The sequence below is a fragment of the Diabrotica undecimpunctata genome, chromosome 8 (assembly GCF_040954645.1).
Source record: "Diabrotica undecimpunctata isolate CICGRU chromosome 8, icDiaUnde3, whole genome shotgun sequence".
NCBI classification, from domain to species: domain Eukaryota; kingdom Metazoa; phylum Arthropoda; class Insecta; order Coleoptera; family Chrysomelidae; genus Diabrotica; species Diabrotica undecimpunctata.
This window is the reverse complement of record NC_092810.1, coordinates 130,227,287-130,250,674: the sequence shown is the minus strand read 5'-3', so window position 1 is coordinate 130,250,674 and position 23,388 is coordinate 130,227,287. Positions and strand designations below refer to the sequence as shown.

Genomic DNA, 23,388 nt, shown 5'->3' with positions numbered 1-23,388 from the left:
ATTAAAAACTTGTTATAGCAACCAAAACCGGATATTTTATCGGAACTCGGAGAAATACAAACTCTTCATCAAAATTTAAATGCAGACCTCGTAAATATATCTGAAGAGTCTTTAAAGAAACATGTTACAATACGTTTGCTTCGTTGGTGTTTATTTTTTAACAAGTAAGTTTTTTTCTCGATAATTAAGATGTATAAAAGTTAAAGATTTTTTAGTCTATTGTATTTTAAATATTATGTTTTACACGGTAATCGTTTTTACGATTGTCTGTTAGACATTGAACTATATCGAAGCTATATATTTTTCTTCTAATTTCTTTATTTTTTAATTTTGTTCTTACGTGATTATTTGTTATTGTTACTCTTTAGTCTTTTATTTGCTTAAACGTTTTAATAATTCAATTGTGTAAGCCCTGTATTTCGCACAGTTTATTTTAGTCCAGGATATGACGGTAAAAACAGTAAAAAAATTTTTTTATATGCATCGCTTTGCTTGAAATTTTGATTGGGTAGAAAATAGTTGAAAGATCAAAATATGTCTATGCCAATATGTGCTTTTTCTCTGTCTGGGGGTGGTTACCACCCTAACTCGCTATTTGCTAGACTAGTGAATTTTAAGGCATAAATGTCTTAGAGTTGTTTCAACAAGTTAATATTTTTGGAGTTATTCGTGACTAAATATTCACAAATTACACGTCAAAAAAGCATGTTTTACAACCTTTCATTACTGATTTCATTGTAGCTAAACAAAACTGTTTAAAATTACTTTAATGATTTTCGTTGATACCTATCTAGAGACCTAACGGAGCGATTGATTTTTTTTACATTGTTACGTGTCATTGTATCGTTAGAAAGAACATGGGACATATATGTCCCATTAGTGTTAAATAATGATGGAATAAATAAATTCTATCAGTAAAGAAAGAAACTTTCTATGTTTATCTATTTTCTATATCTATTTTATATTCAAAATAAAAAAAATTAAATTACACAAAAAAAAAATGCTTCTTATTGATTATGTGGTAAAAAACAACTTCTGCACAGAGGCGCATTGCACACTGTACAAATAGTCGTAGTTCGAGTTTCTGATTTATTTTGTGAATATCTAAAGCACCTTCTCCTAGTAAGTATTTGTTGAGGCAAACGTTCCCCAACGTTGATCATCTGTTTCTGTCGTTTAGATATTCTTCCAGAACGGCCACTTATTCGTCTTTTTACATTTGATTTTGATCTTCCTAATTCAATTAGCTGTTCTGCCAGTGGCCCCAGAAAATTCAAAAGTAAAAATTTTGTGTTACCTTGTTGTACACCCAGACAGTTGCGGCCACATCCTCCGTATTGTTTTATTCTTCTTCCCATCTTTCAACCGACCTTTCCCTTTCCTGTCTTCTCTCGGCTACAGTAAGGTTTGGACCTCTTCTCTCATAAAGCTCTTTTCTTTCCACCGCCAAAACATGCAACGGAACACATCCAGTGATGGTCCACAAGGCTGCCGCAGACACAGTTCTGTAGGCGCATGCCACTCGCAACAGACTTGTTTTGTCCACCGTGTAAGACCCTCTACCTTTTGGATTTAAACTAAAAACTAAAAGCTCCATATCATGCCTTAACATTTTATTTCCAAATTTGGCTACGTGTATCCGATTGACCATATAGGTTCCTAAACATGAAAAATTTAGGGTTTTTAGTAAATTGAACAAAGTGAAAAATTTATCAAAGCATAGACACATTTCCGGAGACTGTATGGTGTTGGCTAGAGTTTCAACAACTCGTTCTCCTAGAGTTTCAGTAGTTGGTGTGGATTATTTTTCCGAGTAAATACTAAAATCGTATACATTTATTCTGCGAAAGAATTACTTCGTTGTCACATTTTTATATTGCTTGTCAAATTTACCGTGATACTTGGCTGATTTGAAATTAAGCTCCACCCGCGATGCGCATTCGACCACAACACAATTCGTCCTTATTATTTCTTGGCCCTTTGAAGTGCAAGGTACTTGTATAGTCTGCGACGAAGTTTTTTTTATTTTACTTATGTTTAAAGTTTTGTTTTTGTTACTTGGTAAAAAAATTCTTCTAATAATTTTATTTTATCTGACTTATTCATATTGACAACTCAGTCACTATTTAAGATATATTTTATACGATATATTACTACAAAATCTCCATACAAATATAAAATATTCGGGAAAGTTAATAAAGTTATACAGTTTAGTACCTAAATACCGGATGTTGACAGCCATCCCAACGGAGCTGGTATTATTCTATTATAAAGAAATAAACAACAGATTAAAATATTTATGACTTACTAAAATGCTAAAATGCCTAAGATCCGAAGAATAAAAGTATATCACTATAACATAAAATATTACGACAAATCTAGTATAAAAATTAAGTAATAAATTATGTTTCGTCGGTATATTCCAGGTATAAGATTAACTACTTTTCTTTTATTCTTATACAGTTTATTGTAACGCGAATGTCTTTCATCTCCCAATATTCCTCTTATAAAATTACAGAACGAGACATTTATAGAAGTGTTCGAAAAAACTGCCGCTTCAACATGACTGAATGGTCAATATTGATGAGTCAAATAAAATATAATTATTAGAAGAATTTTTTTACCAAGTAACAAAAACAAAATACTTTGTATTTTGAGAAAAATTTCCGAAGGAAAAATTGAAACGTCAAAATAACATACAATATAGACATATCATAGAAGTTCCAATAATAAATAAGGTCACTCTCTATAAACTTGTAGTATGGAGTGTACCAACGAGGCGAAGAGACCGAGCGCATTATGTATCTCTTTTCCTCCGAATGCGTTCTCACAATTTTCTACGTAAGTGGACAAATTTGTCAAGTATCATTTTTTTTTGTACCTCTTTTTACTGGCTTCATAGAAAGATACTGCTTCAGGGCAGATTTTCCTTTGAACTTAGTCATTGATTCGTCGATGGACTGATGGGAACTCTCAGTCCTCGCCTTTACAAAAGTTTGTTTTAAACAAGAAACCCCTTCATCGATGTAAGTAGTATGTTTTCGATGTATTACCATTTCTTTCAGGATTATTACAGTAGGACTTAAATAGCAGGAATAAACAGCGATCTCTTAAAATAGCTTTTTTTATGAGGGAATTCGAAAGATTCGGTTTGTGACCAGTAATGTGAGATATATGGTACTTTATTGTAACATATAACCATAGTGCAACATAGCACTGCCATCATTTCGTACATATCTGTTTTTTTTTCATGTTTAATTTTATATTTCTGTTTTTTGAAAGTGCTGCTATTCTTTGGTTTGTACAGGAAGGAATATGCATAAATAAACTAAGCGGTAATCATTTTAGGAAAATATCAACAGGACAAGAACGTTTATCAATATTTAGTATTATCTCATTTTTCCAAGTAGAAATTTCTTTTTTCGGACAAAAGTTTGTATTTGGTATATTCCATTGTGCAGTCAAGTCATTCCTTTTAGACTCATCTTCAGATACTTCCGTGTTATCAGAACTTTCATCGTCGAAAGCAGTAATGTGTACATCCACATGGTCGGGAGTATTCTCAGGTACTTCATCAGAATCGTCACCAGGTAAATAATCAGACTCTAAGGCAACATAAAGTTATTCCTCGGATTCAGTTTCAGAAATATTTGAGAAGTTTTCAAATTTTTATTGAAGCTGTTTTTGTGTTAGGAAACGTCTATGTGACATAGTAAGTCTGCAACCAAACAATACGAATGGGATAAATACGACCCGGTATAAACTACTACAACTGGTACACTAGAATCCCGTTTGAAAATTATGCCAAAATCGATGAAAACAATATAAAAATAAACAATGTACTCACTAACCTGTGATAATCAACAACTAAACTATATATAATCGGTTAAAAAAACAGAGCAGCCACTTTTTCGTTACTAAAATTGTATTTACGAGTTGTTGATACACGTGTTTAGTTAACATCAATTTAAAGGTTACAGACGTGATATGTAAGTTGCATATTACTAGGTAATCAGTAAGAAATGTTTAAAAATACGGATGCGTTTAAATAACATGGGTTTTGTGGAAAAACAGATGCCAGCAGATTTTTTTGAAATCCACTGGGACATATATGTCCCTATAGTAATAAAAGGGTTAAACGGTTCGTCGCGAATAACTCAAAAAATTTAAATTCAAGCAGAAAAAACTGTTATATAACATGAAACTTATAAAACAAAGATAGTCGTTGTTTATTATTACCGTAAACTTAATACTAACAAAGTTACGGTTGTTCAAATGTAGACTTTTTATTCATCGAATACGAAAATCTAAACATATAATGTTGAATAAACGAAAAACGGTAAGGTTTTTATGGAAAACTTATAAAAACCTTTTTAAATATCTTTTTTCCATAGGTAATGTTAAAGTGTTGCTATAACAAGGGTAGATAAAGTGACACTTTAACAGCAAGAGTAGATAAAATGTTTTAACTTTTTTTTATTCAATAAAATTTACAAATTTAAACACATTAAGGATTAAAAACAACTGAAATTTTACAATTAACATTATTAGAAATATCTATTTTTGGAGCATCACAACTTCTACTCGTTTGCTTAAACACTTGATTCGAAGTACTGGATGGATTTTCTGGTACGCCAAGTATACACTTGGATACAGCAATCTTATTGCTTATTGACTCTTCAATTTAAAATTCTGCAACAGATGACGATTTCCATCCACCCAAACTTTTAACTTTTACTAGATCAGCTCCAGAATTTGCAAACATAGTAGCTGAAGAACGACGGAAACAATGCCTCGTGTACATTTCTGAATTTGCAAGTTTCAAAAAATCTGCAATCTTCTTGGGGATATTATATATAGTGTTAATCCCCACCGGTTAAGTAGTGCACTTTTGCTGTCGGTAATTTACAAAAAAACTTACTGTGAGGTACATTTTTGGGGCGCAAGGCAATATACTTTCTCACAATTTCCAAGAAACTCAGTCCACTTTTCTTGTCAGTAATACAAAACGACCTTTTCTGCTTGGTTTTAGTATCAGATAATGAAACGAATATCACCGATTTTTTGTCGTCCACGTTAAACACCTCTAACTTGTACAAATCATTGGACCTAGTCGCTCCATGCACCCCAAAAATAGCAATAACCTTCATCAACAAATAGACATCATCAGGAGCTTCTGTCAGAAATTTAATAATGTCATCTGACTCCAGGATTTTGAACTTTTTAGCTTTGTATCCTCCACTCAGGTCTTTTAGTAAGGTGGTTAACTTGCTAAATTTGGAAATGTCACAATTTTCATTCACCTTTAACGTACGCTTCAGCATCGAATAATAGGACCATAATGACGATGGCATCGCTTTCTTCGACTTTACAGAAAAATACGCCAGAAGTATTTTTCACTCACGCCATTGATATTCTTAATGCTTTTCCACTTTTTAAAAGACTGGTCTTCTTTCTCATACATAATCCTAGATTTTTGTGGCAACAATAAACTTTCTGCTTCCAACGCTGCATTTTCTATATCTGATGGCAGGTTTTCCTTTTCTTGTGTCAATTCTTTTCCATCCATTTCGTATTTATTCACTTTGTACACAAAATGTAACAATATTCTCCGCAAAAACCAAAACGTAACATTTGTTTGACATTTTTTGTTGACAGAGTAATTCATATCCCTAGCAACTGAGCAACACAATTGCGATTTTTGTGCCAAAAATTACAATTTTCTTTGAAATTCTATTTTTCACCTGAACTTGAAGTCTTGCTATAGAAAAAATGTTGTATTGCACACGACGATAAAATCGCATTATCTTCTCGAGCATAATTAGCGTCTCGACTGACGTCTCGACGCTAAAAAACGTTCTCGAAGATAAAGTACAATTTTATCAACTTGTACAATAAATAACTATTAAAATGACCGCTAGCAAACGTGAGTTGCATAAAAATTAAGTTAAGTTATTACTAAAATGAAGTCAACCTATATTTCTTGTGACACAGAAAGTATCAAAGTCACACCCACCAAAACCACTCTGGTTCAAACTATTCGATGTTTATTTACAATTTACTTTATTTATTTATAAACATTACATTCTGGAAGTTTAACTGGTTTAGAAGGTTTCGTTTAAAAATATCCGAGTTTAAAGTGAAGACACTATTTTCGGAATTTCTTAAAAAATTCCGGTTTTCTCAAAAAAAAAACTCAACAACTAAAAAAGATACAGCAAAAATACGACAACATAGAAAACAGAGATACAATCGATTAATTTAATATAATGCCACTTTGTAGTTTATTTTAAGAGCCAGAAAGTGGTATATATTAGATCTTTTTCGAGCTCTTCGTTTTATAATGTTTGCGCTGAAAGAGCTTGAAGATAATGTAACACGCATGTAAATACAACCTTTAAACAATTATATCTCCTTTAATTTTTAATCTATATAAATAAAAGAAAAATAAAAATTTTCAGCGAAAAAATTGTTGTGTTTGTGTTGTTGCATTTTTTCTGTATTTTTTAGTTTTTAAGTTATTTTGAATTTTTTTGAGAAATTTCGAAAATATTGTCTTGATTTTAAACTCGGATTTTTTTAAAACGAAATCTTTAAAACCAGTTAAACTTCTAGAATATAATGTTTGTATATAAATAAAGTAAATTATAAATAAACAACAACTAGTAACAAGCAGGGTGGTTTTGCCGGAGGATGCGTTTGGGGGTCTCATCCCCATTTTTATTTTCTGCGTCAAAAAAAATGTATGCGGACTTTGTTTTAGTTACAACTTACCTTAGTTTTTACGCAAAAAACTTTTACCGGTGGTCGTTTTAAAGGTTTTTCTAAGATCTTGAATAAAGTTTGTATAAGTTTTCCACGAAATACTTATCATATCCTGGATTATTTTTGGATTTTTAAGTATATAAAAATTTAGTTCAGTATTTTATAGTATTTTCATTTTTGTAGCATATGTACATTTAACGTTCCGCTTTCCGTCCTTGTTTCATACAACAGAGATCACGTTATATCTCTCAGATACGAAATGTAATTAATAAATAATGTTGCAGCTAATTTCACTTACAATTCCATGTATTGTTCTGAAGCTATTTTCTTGTGGCATTTTAAAGTAATTACTATTTAAATGGGAATAAGCCACAATTAAAGGTTAAAGTACCTTTATTGACGTTTCAATTTACGCTTCGGAAATCGTTCTCAAAAAAAAAAAAAAATTTTTAATTTGCAAAATCTGCAAAAATAATCAATTATCTCATACTGTGTCAGATATTTTTTTATTATTCAAATTTGCTACTTCGTAATTAAGATTTCGGGCGTCAAGAATTTAAGTCCATAGAATAGTTAGCTTCGTTTAAGTCTGTAATTATCGGGATTATTTTGAATGAATTTTTTTTATATCTTTAAAGTATAATACTGTTAAGAGTTGTATTAGGAATATAGCTGGTTTAAATTTGTTTATTCCTTAAAAATAATATTTATGAGCTATAAAATATACTTTCTTTTAAATTTAGGTATTCACTGCATATCATGCCTTGAACCTAGTGTGGAAGTAGAAGTACCAATATCTGTGAAAGTTGGCAATAGTGCAACTCTTGGTTGCAATTTTAAACCGAAAAACAAGGAAGATCATCTCGTACATGTACGCTGGTTTAAAGAAAATGAAGAATTCTATCGTTTTACCCCAGATCTAACGCCTAGCAAAAGAACATTTATTGTCCCTGGTGTAATTGTTAATGTATGTATGACAATAATTATTGTATGTATAAAAATTTATTGAAATTTCCCGAAGTTATTTCCATTGTAGTAAATTTTTTAGTAAAATTTTTAAATTTAATTTTTATAAGGATATGTAAATAGACCGGTATTATTAGTTACTAATTTAATTTTAAATTAATGAGTAGATAAAGCCACTTAATGTTTTCGATGGACTACAACAAAAAGTAAAATCTTTCTAGATCGAAGTTTCAAATATTTGCAATGGCAGTATACCAGCCTCGTTTGCGGTGTTGCCAAAACGTGGTAAATATCGGCGAGTGTAATACTGCTCGAATATCGGACTGCTATTGGAGTTGTATACTACTAAATTCATTTAACAGAAAAGTAGCCGTCAACAAATGCATGCACAGAACACGCGAAACCTGATGTTTATATAATTGTACAGGGTTGTATTAAGATTCTAGCAGTCTATAACATCTGAATTTGAAATGAAGTAATTTAAAATTTTTTGGATTACTGTTAAAATAATAGTAATCAATGAATAATCTTCCAAAGAAGTATACTTTAATATTAGTTTTTGTAAACTGTCATTCACACATCATTAGATAATTATGGTATTAATCAAAAGGCAAAAAATAGAAAGTTGTTTTTATACATTTTACGCTTTAAGACTAATATTTGGAAATAAGTAATAATATTATCATTAATGATATAAAAAGAGACCTCTTCTTGTGTAAAAGTTAGGGAAAATACTTATACATATATTATTGGGTAGATAGACTTATACATTTAACATTACATTAACATTAATAAATAAAATTTATTAAGTCGACGTTTCGATTTAACATGTATTTGTGTCAGCAGAAACGAATGTATATTTAGAAGAATTGTGACGTCACTATTTTTGACTTTGATACCGGTTATGTCGAAGATGGTTCGAGATATCAAAATACCGTTTTCAGATTTTGATTCAGGAGACAAAACTATATATGAATCCATTGATAGATCGTCCCCAAGTATTGCATAGGCGACAACGCACAAACGAACATACTTTGCAGATGTAAAACGAAAGGTTTTCTTTGAAAATGATGAAAAAAACTTTTTACTATTACATATAAGTAATATCGAATTACGAAAAATAAGCACTGGAAAACTACATAGGTACAATGAGTAAAATGGGTTACAGTTTTTCATTTTTAAAATATTCCATTTTGTTTATGTAATTTCGAATAATTTCGTATCTTTTATTTATCATTGCTACTCATTTTCACATCAAAAGCTAGATCCATCTTCAACCAGATTGGGGCCTTCAATAAGAGCCACAACCTCTCTCTTGCTATAAAAGTAAGAATGCTGCGATGCTACGTCTAATCTGTTCTTTTTTATAGTGTTGAATCGTGGACCTTGAACGAAGATATGTGCAGAAAATTGAAAGCATTTGAGATGTGGCTGTATCGGAGAATACTTAAAATCCCGTGGACTGACCGAGTCACCAATGAGGAGGACCTCAGAAGAATGAAGAAGAACCGAGAGGTACTGACCACCATCAAATCTCGAAAGTTACAGTACTTTGGACACATTATGCGAAATGTATCCAGATATTCCCTTCTACAAGCCATCCTGCTAGGAAAAATATTTGGACAACGGGGTCCAGGAAGAAGAACGTCCTGGTTAAAGAACCTCAGAACCTGGTTCAACACAACGTCTATGCAGCTTTTTCGCGCCGTCAGAGATAAGGTGAAGATTGCCATGATGATCGCCAACATTCGTCTCCGATAGGCACATCAAGAAGAAGAGAACTTATTTTTCATGTCGGCAAACTTAAAAGTTGTATTTTTAGCTGCTACATAATTTTATCATACTGTTTTTATGTTGACTAACAAGTGCTAAAAGTTGCACTTTGAGAAGTGAGTCGTCTAAGGGGATGCTTTTTAGATGTAGCCATTCTTGGATATCCGCTTTTCTAGAAGATGTGGTGGGGATCTTTTCAGATTTTCTGGAATGATACGACGCTTTGTCCATTACAATCACAGAATTTGCTTCCAATTTGGATAACGTTTTTTCAAACCAACTTTCAAAACTTTTTTCATCCATTTCCTCATGGTAATCTCCACTTTTTTTTATTTAAAACTCCATAGAGCGTCAGGAACAAATCCGTCTTCGCTGTCTATGTGACAAATAATCAGTCGCTTTCCTTTACCTAAAAATTCAAATATTATTTATCAATTTCAATGTTCAACAAAAAATATTACCTGATGGATTTTTCAGACCTGTCGAGAGTCCATCCAAAAATGCTTGTCTTGATGAGGTGACTGACTTATCAATCCATGTTTTTCATTTAGTATGACCGGCGTTAATCAAAGTCTCATCTAAATAATATATTTTACGATTGCCATTCCTATGATCTTTTATCTGCCTTAAAAATTCTCTTCTCAAGATTACAAGGTCATCTCTGTCTGTAAGCATACTGTTCCTGCCACGTTTTTCGAATTTGAATTAAAGTTTTTTCAAAAGCTTGTAAAAAGTAGTTCAGGTAGATTGGGTCGTCGTTGACCTGTTGTAGAACTCTATCTATCATGGGAATTTCATTTCTAAAAAAGAATTGATGCACTATTCTTCCTATCGCTACCTTGTCAAAGTCATCTACAGATTCGAGTTTGCCTTTACGAGTGGTAAATTTTTTTGGTGCAGCTAATGTGTGTGTAGTTTTATATTCTCTAATAACTTTAAACACAGAACTATCCGATACTCCAACTTTATCGGCTACTCTTTTCTCAACAGCGGACAATATTAACGCCAGATTTTCTTGTAACTCGTGCTTATACATATTTACAATTATTTCTTTAACGTCTACGCTTAAATGGCATTTTTTCGATCTCTTTTTGGGGGGAGTTAAAGGTATATTTACGAGTTCATCGGCAGAATCCGTGTCCGACATATTAATTTGTTTTAGTGACGATATATACAAACCTGCAAAATATTATTTACAGGCTAATATTCTAATAAAATAATAGATAATAGATAGATAATAGATAATTTCAAGGTGTTACAGAAGTGACCGATTTCGAGGCTTACAATCTTTGCCTCATCTTCAGGCAAAGCAAAAAGTTTCTTTTGTTAAAAAACAATAATATAGATATCGGCAATAAGAAGTTTTCCGCTTATATCCAGGGTACTGTCTGTCTTCATCTTTTCCTTTATGACTCTATCTATTGTAGTGAGCTGATATGTTGATCATTATATATCGTCTGGTGAGAACAATAGTGGCGAAACTTCAAAATGAACATTTCGAGATAATCTAATTTGAAGTTTTGATGAAATTGCTGAATAGTATAAGTGCCTAATAGGTAATCATTTTGTAGAATTTTTCTAATAATCTGCTTCTTGTTATTTAAACCAATTAGTAGAAGTAATTTTATTTGAAGAAAAGATGGACATTGTAATTTTTTTTATTTTTTTTTCTGCGTTTCGCCATTATTGCATGATCGAGGATATTTAATTGGCTGTTTCGCCACTATACACTACATTATACACTAGAAGTTTTCACTTCATTGTGTTTTTAGTTTAGTTTTTGTTTTAAATAATTAAAAAAAAAACTTTTAAAAATAAATGAAACGCATCAAACAAAATATTTTATTGTATAAACCAAACAGTTATTCACAAAATAAAACTAAAGTACAATTGACATACATAGAAAAATAACAAAATAAGATCTTAAGTAATAATTAACATCATCTCTGTTAACAAGAAAACGATATACATGTTAAACAAATTTAAAGTAAGCAAAAGAACTACTAAAATTAAATTTATCATTTCACTTATGTTTCATATTTCAAACTACTAAAGAACTGATTGTGGGCAAAAGGAATTGATTTATTTTGTAAGAGACTTTGCAAGTCATCAAACTTCTTTTTAGAAATGGAAATTGGTTCTCGGTAGAGTGGAACCAAAGAATACTCATCCAAAGTGCATAGTCGCTTTCTTGTTTTGCTATTTCTAACTAAGACCGATTGAAACTGAGTTTCTGTATAAGAAGTTTTATAAAAAAAAACGATCTAAATGCGGCCTTTCAACTTTAACCATTGCAATATCATTAAAGTTAAATTTTTTACCTTCGCAATTCTCATTAAACGAAGAATTAACTAAGGTTTGAGTCAAATGTTTAATGTCATAAAAATCTTGGTGTGCCATTTCGTGCACTTGAAATCTACTTCCTTTCTTTTTTGCAGAACTAATGACTGCCGAGTAATGTGCTGGTACGTAAATTGGTCCACTTTTAAGAAATTTCTTGACTGCCTTTTCAATAACCGAATGGCTAGCATCGCCCTCATTTTGACCATGTCCTACCACAAAAAATTTGTGAGTAATGCTCTTAATTTTATATTTTGCCACAGCAAATAAATATGCTGTTATAATGAATTTATTTTTACCCTGGCCTCCACAATTGTCCGAATACAAAACAAGTTCTAAACCATCTGAATTAGCAAGATCTGATTGTTTTTTTAAATATTCTAAAAGGCATGTCCCAATTTCGGATGCTCCCCGTTTGGCCTCTCCCTCATGCCAAAAAAAGCAGTCAACTGGTCCCAAGCCTTCTTGCTGCAGCTTACAAATTGTAAAGTTGTAGGAGTTTAACCGCGACTTATAATAAAAAGATGATACATCCCCTTTTGGAACAGGTAGAGCAGCCTGCAAATCAAAGCAGGCAACTTGAAATAAACGGCTAATCTTTGATTTGTCTTTACTTTTCTCATACCGCGATAATTCTTTTTCTATTATATGTGTTTTGTAGCTTTGCTCTATGAGAAGTTTTTCGTCAGGATTCGAATTCTTGTATGTATTACATGTAAGGCACTGGTCCTTTTTTGGAATGTGAAAAGACATGTTGAATTCGTAGTTGAACAGATATCTATACATAGATATTTTGCCATAATTCTTGTTTTGTGCCTTACATAACTCTACATAATCATTGTATAAATCACTCACTGTCTTTCCACCCTCGATATATTTTTTTTGTGTGTTAGCCCTGGTATAGTGGCTTTCCACAGCTGGTATTGATGAAAGATGGTGTCTCATATCATTTTTAATTTGTTCCGAAATATTTTTGTGTTTACCTTTTCCACGCAAATCGGTTTCTAAATAACCCCCTTTATCTTTAGTTTTGACAGTTCTAATAAATCTTTCACTTACAACAAGAGTTCCCCTAAAAAATAAGAAGCAAACTTGCTTGCGTTCATTATTTTTTTCAAAGTAGTAGCCTTTGTTTAATCCTCGCTCTTTCTGCCTTTTGATTAGAACGTGTCTGTATTTTGGTTGGATAGGTTGCATATGGTTTACAACAAAACTTCGCTGATTCTCCAAGTTTCCCAAATTCCAGAAACTATTAAAAAGTATTTCCCTATCTTCCTGGGTGAACTTAACACTACATTTTAGCCTGCAAGTATTTTTGCACGATGAAAGCATTTTCCTTGCTGGAATTAACTTACCATTATGAAGAGATTGATATTCTTTTCCGCAGTTTCTTAATTTTTTTACAATAGTTCTTTTCCAGCCTTCTGGATTTCGTTTCCTCTTTCTCGTTCTTCCAACGTTTCTGTTCGAATCTGTGGATTCTTCGGATTCATTACTTTCTTCATTGAAATCTGGGTCTCTATCACTATCATCTACTGATGAGCTCAATGATTTCGTAGAAGACGATCTGCTACAACGACTACCCTTGGAATACCATGATTCAGATGAGGACTCATCGGAGCTACTTGAATCCCTGGAGTCTCTTGAACCTTCGTTTTCAATGTTCTCAATTTCCTGTTCTACCCCTATAAATAAAAGAGGTAATTTAGTAATTTCCTTTAAAATCAGTAAAATTAGTCTTTGTCATCATAGGTGTTTTTATCAACATCAATTGTTTACTTTTGATCTACCATAAAACACCATCATAAACTGTTTTGTCAGCTTAAAATTGGGAAACGAATAAAATAAATTGTTAATGCAATGGTAATAAAAAGATGATATTATTTAAAATAGGATAAAATAAAACATTTACCTTTCTCTGTTGGCTTTAATTCTGAGCAACTTGCTATGAGATCATCCATTTTTGGTGAATTTTTCTCAATTTTGTTTTGATTTTCGCAATTTACACTAAAAATGAAACAAAATTAAGATTAAAAAAAGCGTTTTATGTAAATAAATTTAAAAGTAAACTACTTCATTACAAAATATTAGGTTTCTTAATATAATAAACAACTAAAACTTACTTTATTTCCAGAACAGCCTGGATTTTTTCATCTGTTTGTTTTAATACTCCAAAATTACTTTCTTCGTCGTTACTCATCTTATGTAAATTTTGGTTGGAAGAATCTTGACTAAAACTTGGCTTTTCCTCTTTGCGGTTTACACTAAAAGCAAAAGGGCACAACATACAAAAATTTAAATCTAAATTGCACCGAAACTTACTATATTCCAAGAGCAGTTAGCATTCTTTCTGACCGTCCGCTCATGATTCCGGATCTTTAAGACCTAAAAATAATATTATTATAAACATAATTTAAATTTGAGTTTAAAATAATTTAATTCGACATTACGGTACTATCTTTTAAATAAATGTAACTAGATTTATTTTTATATATTTAATATTACAGCGAAGTAATACTGATTTAAATTATTTTTAACAGTCCCTGTTATGCAATACCCGTGAAAGTAGTAATAATATTTTAATATGATACAAAACTGTAATACAATAAAGGCTAAAATCAAAATAAATATCCCACACATAAATAAAACTTTCACTTACCTACAACGTAATAGACGAAATTACAGGTTCGTCCGTCTTTTTTTAATTTAATTTAGATTTTACACTCCGAATTCAGAACATGAATGACAAAAGTGCACATTCGCCACTATTACACTAATAGTTTTAAAGATAATTGTTCGAATACGTGCAATCACGGCGTAATTACAGATTCGCCAGTCTTGATGTGAAGTTTCGTTGCTTTCCCAACGAAGACAATTTAAGCACTGACCTTCGTCGTTATTACATCAAAATATTTGACAAATTCACAATACCCTAAAGACACGTGGCTGCCCTCTAGTAGTAAGGAAATAAAATAATTGTTCGCCGATCTTGCACATGAAAGAGGGCATATTTAGATGTCGGTTGATGGACTTAACTCAAAATCCTTGATTTTCGAGTTTCGCCACTATTGTTCTCACTAGGCGTATGTTGTTGTTGTCAAAGTCTTTTTATTAATAAAAAGGTAGGATTATCTTCTGGTTTGTAATAAAATTATAAGTAGTTAAAGACAAATACACATACAGTATAAGCTGCCACATCCGGACTTTATATAGTTTAAAAACTTAAATAATAATAAAATATTAAATGTACTTACTTCAGTTGAGAGAAAACAGCAAACACCTTAAAAATGTTCACAGTTCTAAGTTTATTTAAATAACACTATAATTATAAACCAACACTATGATTATACCAACACACAAATATAGAGCTATTAAAAGTAAAAATTATATTTATATAATTAAATTCAACAGACATAAATGTGATTCGTAAGGATTACTGAATCCATATCTGTTAAAACTGCAAATTATGCGTCTTTGTTTAGAGGTGTAGATTGTCGTTACTTGTGAGTTTCTACTTGTTACTTTTAATACGCTTTTGTATATCATCACTGATATATTCATTCCCAAAATCTAGAGATGCTGAAGAGGTATATACTTGTTACAAAATCACTTATACTGTAACTGATGATTCATCAGTTACAGTATAAGTGATTTTGTAACAAGTATATACCTCTTCAGCATCTCTAGATTTTGGGAATGAATATATCACGCCTCCCTAGTGTTTATATTTTACTTTTCTGTTAGGTGAATATAATAAGACTTGAGTTTTTTTGAGTTTGGGTTAAGCGAATTTTTTCTGCATTAGTCTGATAGCTTTTCTAGCGCAGCAGACAATTTGATTTCTACATATTCAAAATCTCTTTCCTGTGTATCATCAGCATAAAGAAAGCGCCTGGTATTAAAGTGATCTGGTAAGTCGTTTGTGTAAATATTATAGAAAAGAGATGCACGCACACTTCCTTGAGGCAGTTCAGTTCTCTGATTTCTGCATCGGTTTTTCCTGAATTTTAATGTAACATCTAACCTACGTTCTTTAGGATGCACTTTAGTAGGCACATCAGTCTGAAGTCTCTGGTCATTTTATACACTTTTTTAAGTAATTGTTGGTGGTTGATGGTGACATATTGCTACACCCGGTATTTTCTTTCCCTCAAAACTATTTTCGATATATTGTCTCTGGTATTAGCTTCACATCTATGATGGAGGAAATTCTCTTAAGCATAAGCCAGTGACAAATTTTGAAAGTGTGGCAAAGCAATGAAACTGATTGGACATTTTTGGCTTCGGTGGGTGCTTTACTTTGTTTTTAAAATGCGGTCACTCTTGATTTGAGCCACTGCTTAGGTATTTATAAAACTCATATGCACCAATTTATTATTACTTACCAATTTATTGTTGCAAATATAATATATTATCATTATTTATCAATTTATTGTTTCTTTTCCAAAATTTTTGATCTGTTCTATGCTTTCTAAAGGAAATTTTTCTGGATTCACTGCAGCTGATATTGTACAATTGATTTGGCTATGTTGTGTTTTAGAGATCGGGAAAGCGACAGTTTTATTTGTTTATTCCGCTAGAAAAATATATTATCCGGACTGTATCCTTTTCTCCATCGATCACTGTTAAACGATAATGGCAACTTTTGGTTGTAAATTAGCTAAAGATATTTTTGTTTAGCTCACCTTTTCAAGTATTCTCCATTCTAATCCGTCTCTCTGTAGTCCCACGTTGTGCTATAACAATTAAAGTCTCCCATTATAATAGTATACGTTTGGTTATTGAGAGTGGTTTGCTTTGGGAATGTAAAATGTAAAAGTGGTCATAGGTGGCTCCTCGTGAAAAGGTGTTATTGTACATCCTGTGATCGCAAGAATGAGAATTTTAATATCGTTTTCGCAAGTAAAATAATAGATATAACATCTATCTCTGGCCTAAAGAAAATTACAGTTCCATGTTAATTATGCAGTTTTATGTATTTTATTTTTTGTTTACCTTTGTTGTACTACAATGAGCCTCTTTGATAAAAATACATCACATTTGTTGTTATCAGATATTTCAGATAATAGATCTCTATTTCTCGATATCCCCTCAATGTTAATTGAGGGCGTGGGTAAGGTTGATTTTGATAAACACTGTTATCTCTCGCTTACTCGTTATTAATTTTAAACTTTTAAAAGATGAACTATAAACAAATCTACAGGTTGGCCCCTTTCATTTCTTCTACAATAGGACAATATGCAAAAGCGTAGGGCTTTTCCAAATGTATTAAACAGCGACGATAATGATGACATAAATTTCTTATTTATTGGTAATAAATTAAAATCCAAACTTTTGTTGCTATTGGTGGTAATTATTCTTTATTATCGCTTTTTAAGTGCCTATTTAGTGGAAAAATTTCTTTAATGTAGACATATTATGTCGTGTAATATCCGAAAAATAACAATGTAATAATAAATATCGAAATATTTACAATTAATATTATACAGTGATATACATAGTAAGTATACGAACGATATTATCAATATGATTTTCTTTGTTATCTTCAGGTAGAAGAAAGTTCAGATACAAATGTAGTGTTAGAAAATTTGCAAAAGAATCTTACAGGAAACTATACCTGTGAGGTCCATTGGTTTGTACCAATCGTCGTAACTGCCAAGGATTCGAAAGAAATGTACGTAATGGGTAAGTTTTAATATCATTCACTCTTCTAAAACTATATTGTTAAAAAATTTGGTCATTGTTAGACGTTTAGAAATAGTTACGCTCTGGTGTCTTCTAAGTAAAGTTTGGATTATAAGTATTTTGCTTTTTTGGTGTTTAATAAACGTTAGTAAAAATTCTTATTTTACAAATTTTTTTCTGATCTCTCTTATTTTAATAAACCTAAATAAAATACCAGTTAAATCATGTTTGGATAAAGTAAAATTTCAAGTAGATCCATTAGTTAGGGCTATTAGGAAATTTAATCAACCAATAGACAAAATGAAAAAGAACTTGTTAGTACCTATTCATCTCTCTCACTCTCTCTCTTGGCATATCCCCATTACTGAGAATCGTAAATGTTTCTAATACTCTTAACAATTTTTTTCCATCGGTCTCTAAATTCAGCTACTCTAAGAGTTGAGTTTCTCAGAATGAGTGGCCCGCTGAATTCTGAATTTGGCCGGACTACTTGGTTGGAGACCATCCTAATGGTCTTCTCCTCGTAACGTTTCCAGAAACAATTAATCTGTCTAAATGATTGTCACCTGTGCGAACCAAGTGACCAAAGAACTGTAGAATTAGCTGCAGGTATGTTGTGGCGAGTGGCGAAAAATGTGAGAGACCTATGTCCCGCAGTGGACAGAACAGGTTGCATGATGATGTTGTGGATATTTTTTTTTATGTCAAGTTGGTTAAGAATTGAAACGTTTGTCCGATGAGCTGTACAAGGTATGCGCAGCATTCTTCTCCAACACCACATCTCAAAGTAGTAATTTTTTTGCGTTCTTTTTCTTTTTTTATTCTTTTTATTGTTAATAAATTTTTAAATTTTAATTTTATTACAACTTTAAGTAATGCTTTCCAACTAATTTTTTTTTTGGTAGCAATCTTAATTTAGCATTTAGCTTATTTATTGTTGAATATAACAAGCGGTATAAATTTTTAATATGTCACTACTGTCTGTGTCAAGTTAAGAATTCATAAAGGAGCCTTATGGGAAGCGGTGATGCCAGAACTACCGATAGACTGAGATAGGCGAGAGTAGTGGAGTTGCAGCGAAAAAGCAGGGCCGAACTGCATGTTATATTGCACATTAGACGTTTTTTCACTTAGGTAACTTTAAATTTTTTTTGTTTTTTTGAAAAATAAAAATTAAAGACATGTCTTTTTCTCACAACAGTTATTTATTAAATTTCGGCTTAGGTCATCATCAGACTCTTAAAAATATTCTTAATTGTTTAATGAACAAATTGAGTGAGTATTGTGGTAGATATTATTAGTGTCAGTAAAAAACATAAAAAAACAATAAAAACTTCTGTATATTTTAAAAAAAATACAACAGAACCATAGAAATGTAACAAATTATTTGGTTTTTTAGTTTGACATTTATATATTTACAATATTACAATTATCAAAAACTATGTACATTCTTCGTCCATATCCAAATCGGAATTGTCACTACTATCATATAAATCTATAACTATGGGAGTTACGTCTTCCATTAGACCGTCCACTTCCCAAAATTTTTTCTCCAGAGTCATTACATGTTGAATATAGTTTTTCCAGTTATCAGACGTAACATTTGAAAACGCTTTTTTTATGAGGTCCTCCATATCCTTCGCTTTGAAGGTGCTGTTATTTACGGCCACATGCCTTTTTACTTGGCTCCATACCATTTCAATTGGATTTAATTCGCAATGGTATGGAGGCAAACGAAGCACTTTGACATTATTTTGTTGTTTACAAAGTTCTTCAATTTTGTAATTATCAAAATTTTGTTTAAATTGCGCGACTACCTCCAAAAGCTCGCACTTCAGATAATTTTCTTCAAAAAATATGTCTTTTTGTCTTAACCAGTCCATAATGTTATTCTTATTCCACGATTGGTTAGGCAACAACTCGGTTTTTACACTATGATATGGAGCATTGTCCATAACAATAACCGTTTTTCGAACTAAGTTGGGCAACAGTTTGTTTTCAAACCAGTTCTCAAAACACGGACCGTCCATTTCGTCGTGATAATCAGCGCTGTTTTTTTTTGCAAGGAAAAACATTTCAGCACCGTTTACAAAACCATTTTCACTTCCGGCATGGACAAGGATGAAACGTGGTCCACGCTGAGTGGGATGCTTTAGTCCAGTACTTAGCCCTTTTATGAACGCATCTCTTGCCGAGGTGACGGTTTTGTCTTTCCATTCTCTGGAAACCGAGTGCCCCACATTGACCCATGACTCATCCAAATACACAATGTCATAGCCCTCAGCCCGATATTGTTTAATGGCCCTTAAATATCCATGCCTCCATGCAATTATATCAGGACGTTCTATTAGCACGGCACTTTTATCACGTTTTGCATAAACAAAGTTCATGTCTTTTAACAACCTGTACATTGTACTGCGGGTAAAATTTGGCAAGTTTTCGTCTTGGTTCACTTTTGGCAGAAGACGATTCAAAGTAGGAGGAATGTTTTCAAAAAAAAAACTATGCACTGTTCGACGAACGCCGATACGAACACCTTCATCGTAAGTATAGTCTCTGGAGTTGTTTCGGCAACGGGTTCTTTTTCTGTTTGTTTTTACCTCAGAAAGCTCACCTTCTTTGTCTTCCTGTACGATTTTTTGAATCGTACGAACTGACACTCCTGTCATCGCGGATACTTTGTCGAATACAATACGTTGACTTTCATCTCGAAGCAAATTAATGTGGTATCTCACTACGTTTAAGATCACTTTTTTAGCACTCAGATGTAAAATTTGACCACTTTTAAACGGCAAAACTGGATCCATTTTAACAATATAATTTTTTACACTTGAGATTTGAGTGCGCGATGGTTATGCCTTAACCCTTGTCCGGGCAGAAGAATTTAAAAACGTAATCGGGCAGTTTGGGCTTATGTATACAGACAAACATATAATCTCCACTTCACCTAATTACACTATTTTGAAAAACATACCGCTCATTTATCTATAACTCATAAATCTGTCTGCTTTCCAAATGTGCTTTCCAAATGACACTATTGTTTGGAATGACTAAGTACATAAAGAGAATTAGAAAACTATTAACAGTCAATTATAAAGTAATCAATATTGTTTACTGTTAGGGCCTGTTAGCCCGGCTTGCCCGATAATGGAAGTTTAAGCACAATATCTTAATTATTATTGCTTTCTATTTATTAACTATTGTGAAAGTAATATTTTATAAATAATTTTGAGAGTTGACACCTAAGCTGTCAGAATTACCTGTGCCATAATAATTAACCAATTGCGTAAAACCTAATATTTTAACCACTAATAAAGACATTTTTCTAATAATCTTTAAAATCACTTCCCTGAAAATGTAACCATATTTATAAGTAATTGTAGTCGTTAAGCTTATTAAATAGATACGTACCTATCTTTTTAAAATAAATTTGATTAACATTGGAAAATATAAATAAAAATTTGAATATAAATAAAGAATGGGTTATTTCGGCCGGCCCTGCATAGTCCCGTGAACTATTGGCAACATACGCCCGTAAGAAATGCACTGGCCTATCTGTTCAGTTGTGAATTCTTAACTTGAAACAGTCTGTAGGTGTATCGATGTAAGCCTTGTGAAGACAAGGCTGGTGAGGGAGGTAATGGACAGAGGTAGCTACGCCGTCCGCCAGTATTGGTTTAGGAAAGAAAAATCTGCGGTATTCTCCATAACCAGAATCAAGAGGGAGATATCTATATGTAATAAATAACAGATGGATAGTGGCTTTTGTCCTTAATAAGAAATGCTTTTAATAGTGCTATAATCTATTTCTAATGAGTGTAGAGTAATAAAATCTCATGAAGTATTCAAAAGCGCTACAGGGTAATCCGTCAATAATCCGTCAATAAATTCTGTCCGCATTGCAAAATTCTGTCGTTTCATAAAGAGCAGGTAGGTATCACCCTGTTTTAAGGGATTAGTCCATTGTTATCGACAGATAAACACTGAGCCAGAGGCGCGCTAGTGGGTTAATTGACAAAAGAATATGCATTCTTAAAAATCATATTAAAGGAAATAAAAATGTAATACAGCAGAACAGTGTTATTAAAAAAATATAAAATGTAACAATAAAATATATACGAACCGAAATCGGGAAATACTCACAAACACACACGAATGAACTTTACATATTGAAACACTTGTGGGAAGTTTAAATCAATTTATTCACAAAAACTACAAAAACTTTACTGGATACGTTATTACAATTCTACATCACTATAGTCTTCATCCGAAGAACTGTCATTATCCCCTGGTGTTATAATTATAGGGTCAACCACCTGATCGACCAAGTTGTCCAGTTCCCACATTTTATCTTCCTCTTTTAAAACATGCTGGATTGCTTTTTGCCAGTTTTCTGATGTGATTTCCATAATGGCTTGATCAAACAATACCTTGACATCTTTCATTTTAAATGTGGTATTGTGCCTTGCAACATATCCTTTAACTTGTGCCCATATAAGTTCTATGGGATTTAATTCGCAATGATATGGCGGTAGGCGTAGCACAGTTACTTTATACTTTTCTGCTACATCTTCTACGGCATATTTTATGAAGCGAGATTTATGTTGTTTTACTACGGCTAGTAGTTCCTTCTTTATTGAATTCGTCTCAAACTGAATACCTTTATTTGACAGCCAGTTAATAATTTCTTGCTTTCTCCAAGCTGAAGTTGGTACCTTCTCTATGCGCCTTGAATGGTAGCTTGCATTATCCATAACCACGACCGAATCAGCTGGAAGAAATTTTAACATTTCCCCGAAGTAGTCTTTGAAGACATCCGAATTCATGTCCTCATGATAATCTCCCGTCCGACACGACTCAAAGCTTAACAAACCTTCTTTTAAAAATCCTTCTTCGCTTCCAATGTGAGCAATTATAAGCCTCTTCCCTTTTCCCGAAGGCACTTTAATACCCGTCGAAAGGCCTTCTATGAAAGCTTGGCGAGCACTTGTTACATTTTTATCTTGCCACATTTTTTGGACTATATAACCTTCGTTTATCCACGTCTCATCAAGATAAAAAATTTTCTTGTGCTCTCTGCGGTACTGTTTTATAGTTCTCAAATATTTTCGTCTCCAGCAAATGATTTCATCACTTTCCAGTAATAGTGCATTTCGATTGTGCTTTTCCCAGGAAAAATTCATACTTTTTAAAGTTTTCCATAAAAGTTTTCTGGATATCAAAGGAATATCGTTATCTTGGCTTATCTCCATTAGTATTTTGTCAAGGGTGGGTATTTCCTTTTTAAAATTAAACGAATGAACTTTTCTTCGAATGTCACGTTTGGTGTCTTCACCTAAGATTTTTATTGGTCTTCCTGATTTTCTCTTGCATGGACTTAACTGGCCTGATATCTTTCTTTCTCGCAATAATTTAAAAATCGTGGACTGTCCAATTCCAGTCATTCGGGCACATCGCTCAACACTTTCTTGCACAGACAAACTAGGGTGATCGTGTTTTATGCAATCATATACATTTAAAATTATAACTTTTTCACTAACAGATAGCGGAGAATTTTTTACACCTCTTTTCTTTGGAGTAAATGTCGCCATTTTATAATTTTTTCACTATTTCTATATCACAATATTACTGTACGTTTAATTGGTGTAGTAACAATTACTAACTCGAATGTCGAATGTCGAATGATAATAATAAAATAAAAGAGGGATTATAATGAAAGTGTAAGTAAAACCTCATTACGCGTTATTAGTCTTCATGTTGATTTATTTTAGTTCTTAGTAATATTAGGAGGTGCGTCATACCCTTATCAGTTTCTTCTAATGCTTTTATTCGTTCAGTAAGGAAGTGAATTTGTTTTTA

The 23,388-nt window shown here is 32.2% G+C and overlaps 1 protein-coding gene across 2 annotated transcripts in view; it reads left to right on the top strand.

Moving 5' to 3' along the window:
• The first annotated feature begins 4 nt into the window (after nt 1-4).
• The window catches only part of LOC140448016 (uncharacterized), a 43,778-nt gene continuing 20,394 nt past the window's right edge, over nt 5-23,388 (top strand). For both annotated transcript variants that reach the window (XM_072541055.1, XM_072541056.1), the window contains exons 1-3: nt 5-164; nt 7,509-7,732; nt 17,394-17,529. In XM_072541055.1, the coding sequence (XP_072397156.1) occupies nt 122-164; nt 7,509-7,732; nt 17,394-17,529 (403 nt within the window). In that variant the 5' untranslated portion in view covers nt 5-121. The remainder of the gene's footprint in view (nt 165-7,508; nt 7,733-17,393; nt 17,530-23,388) is intronic.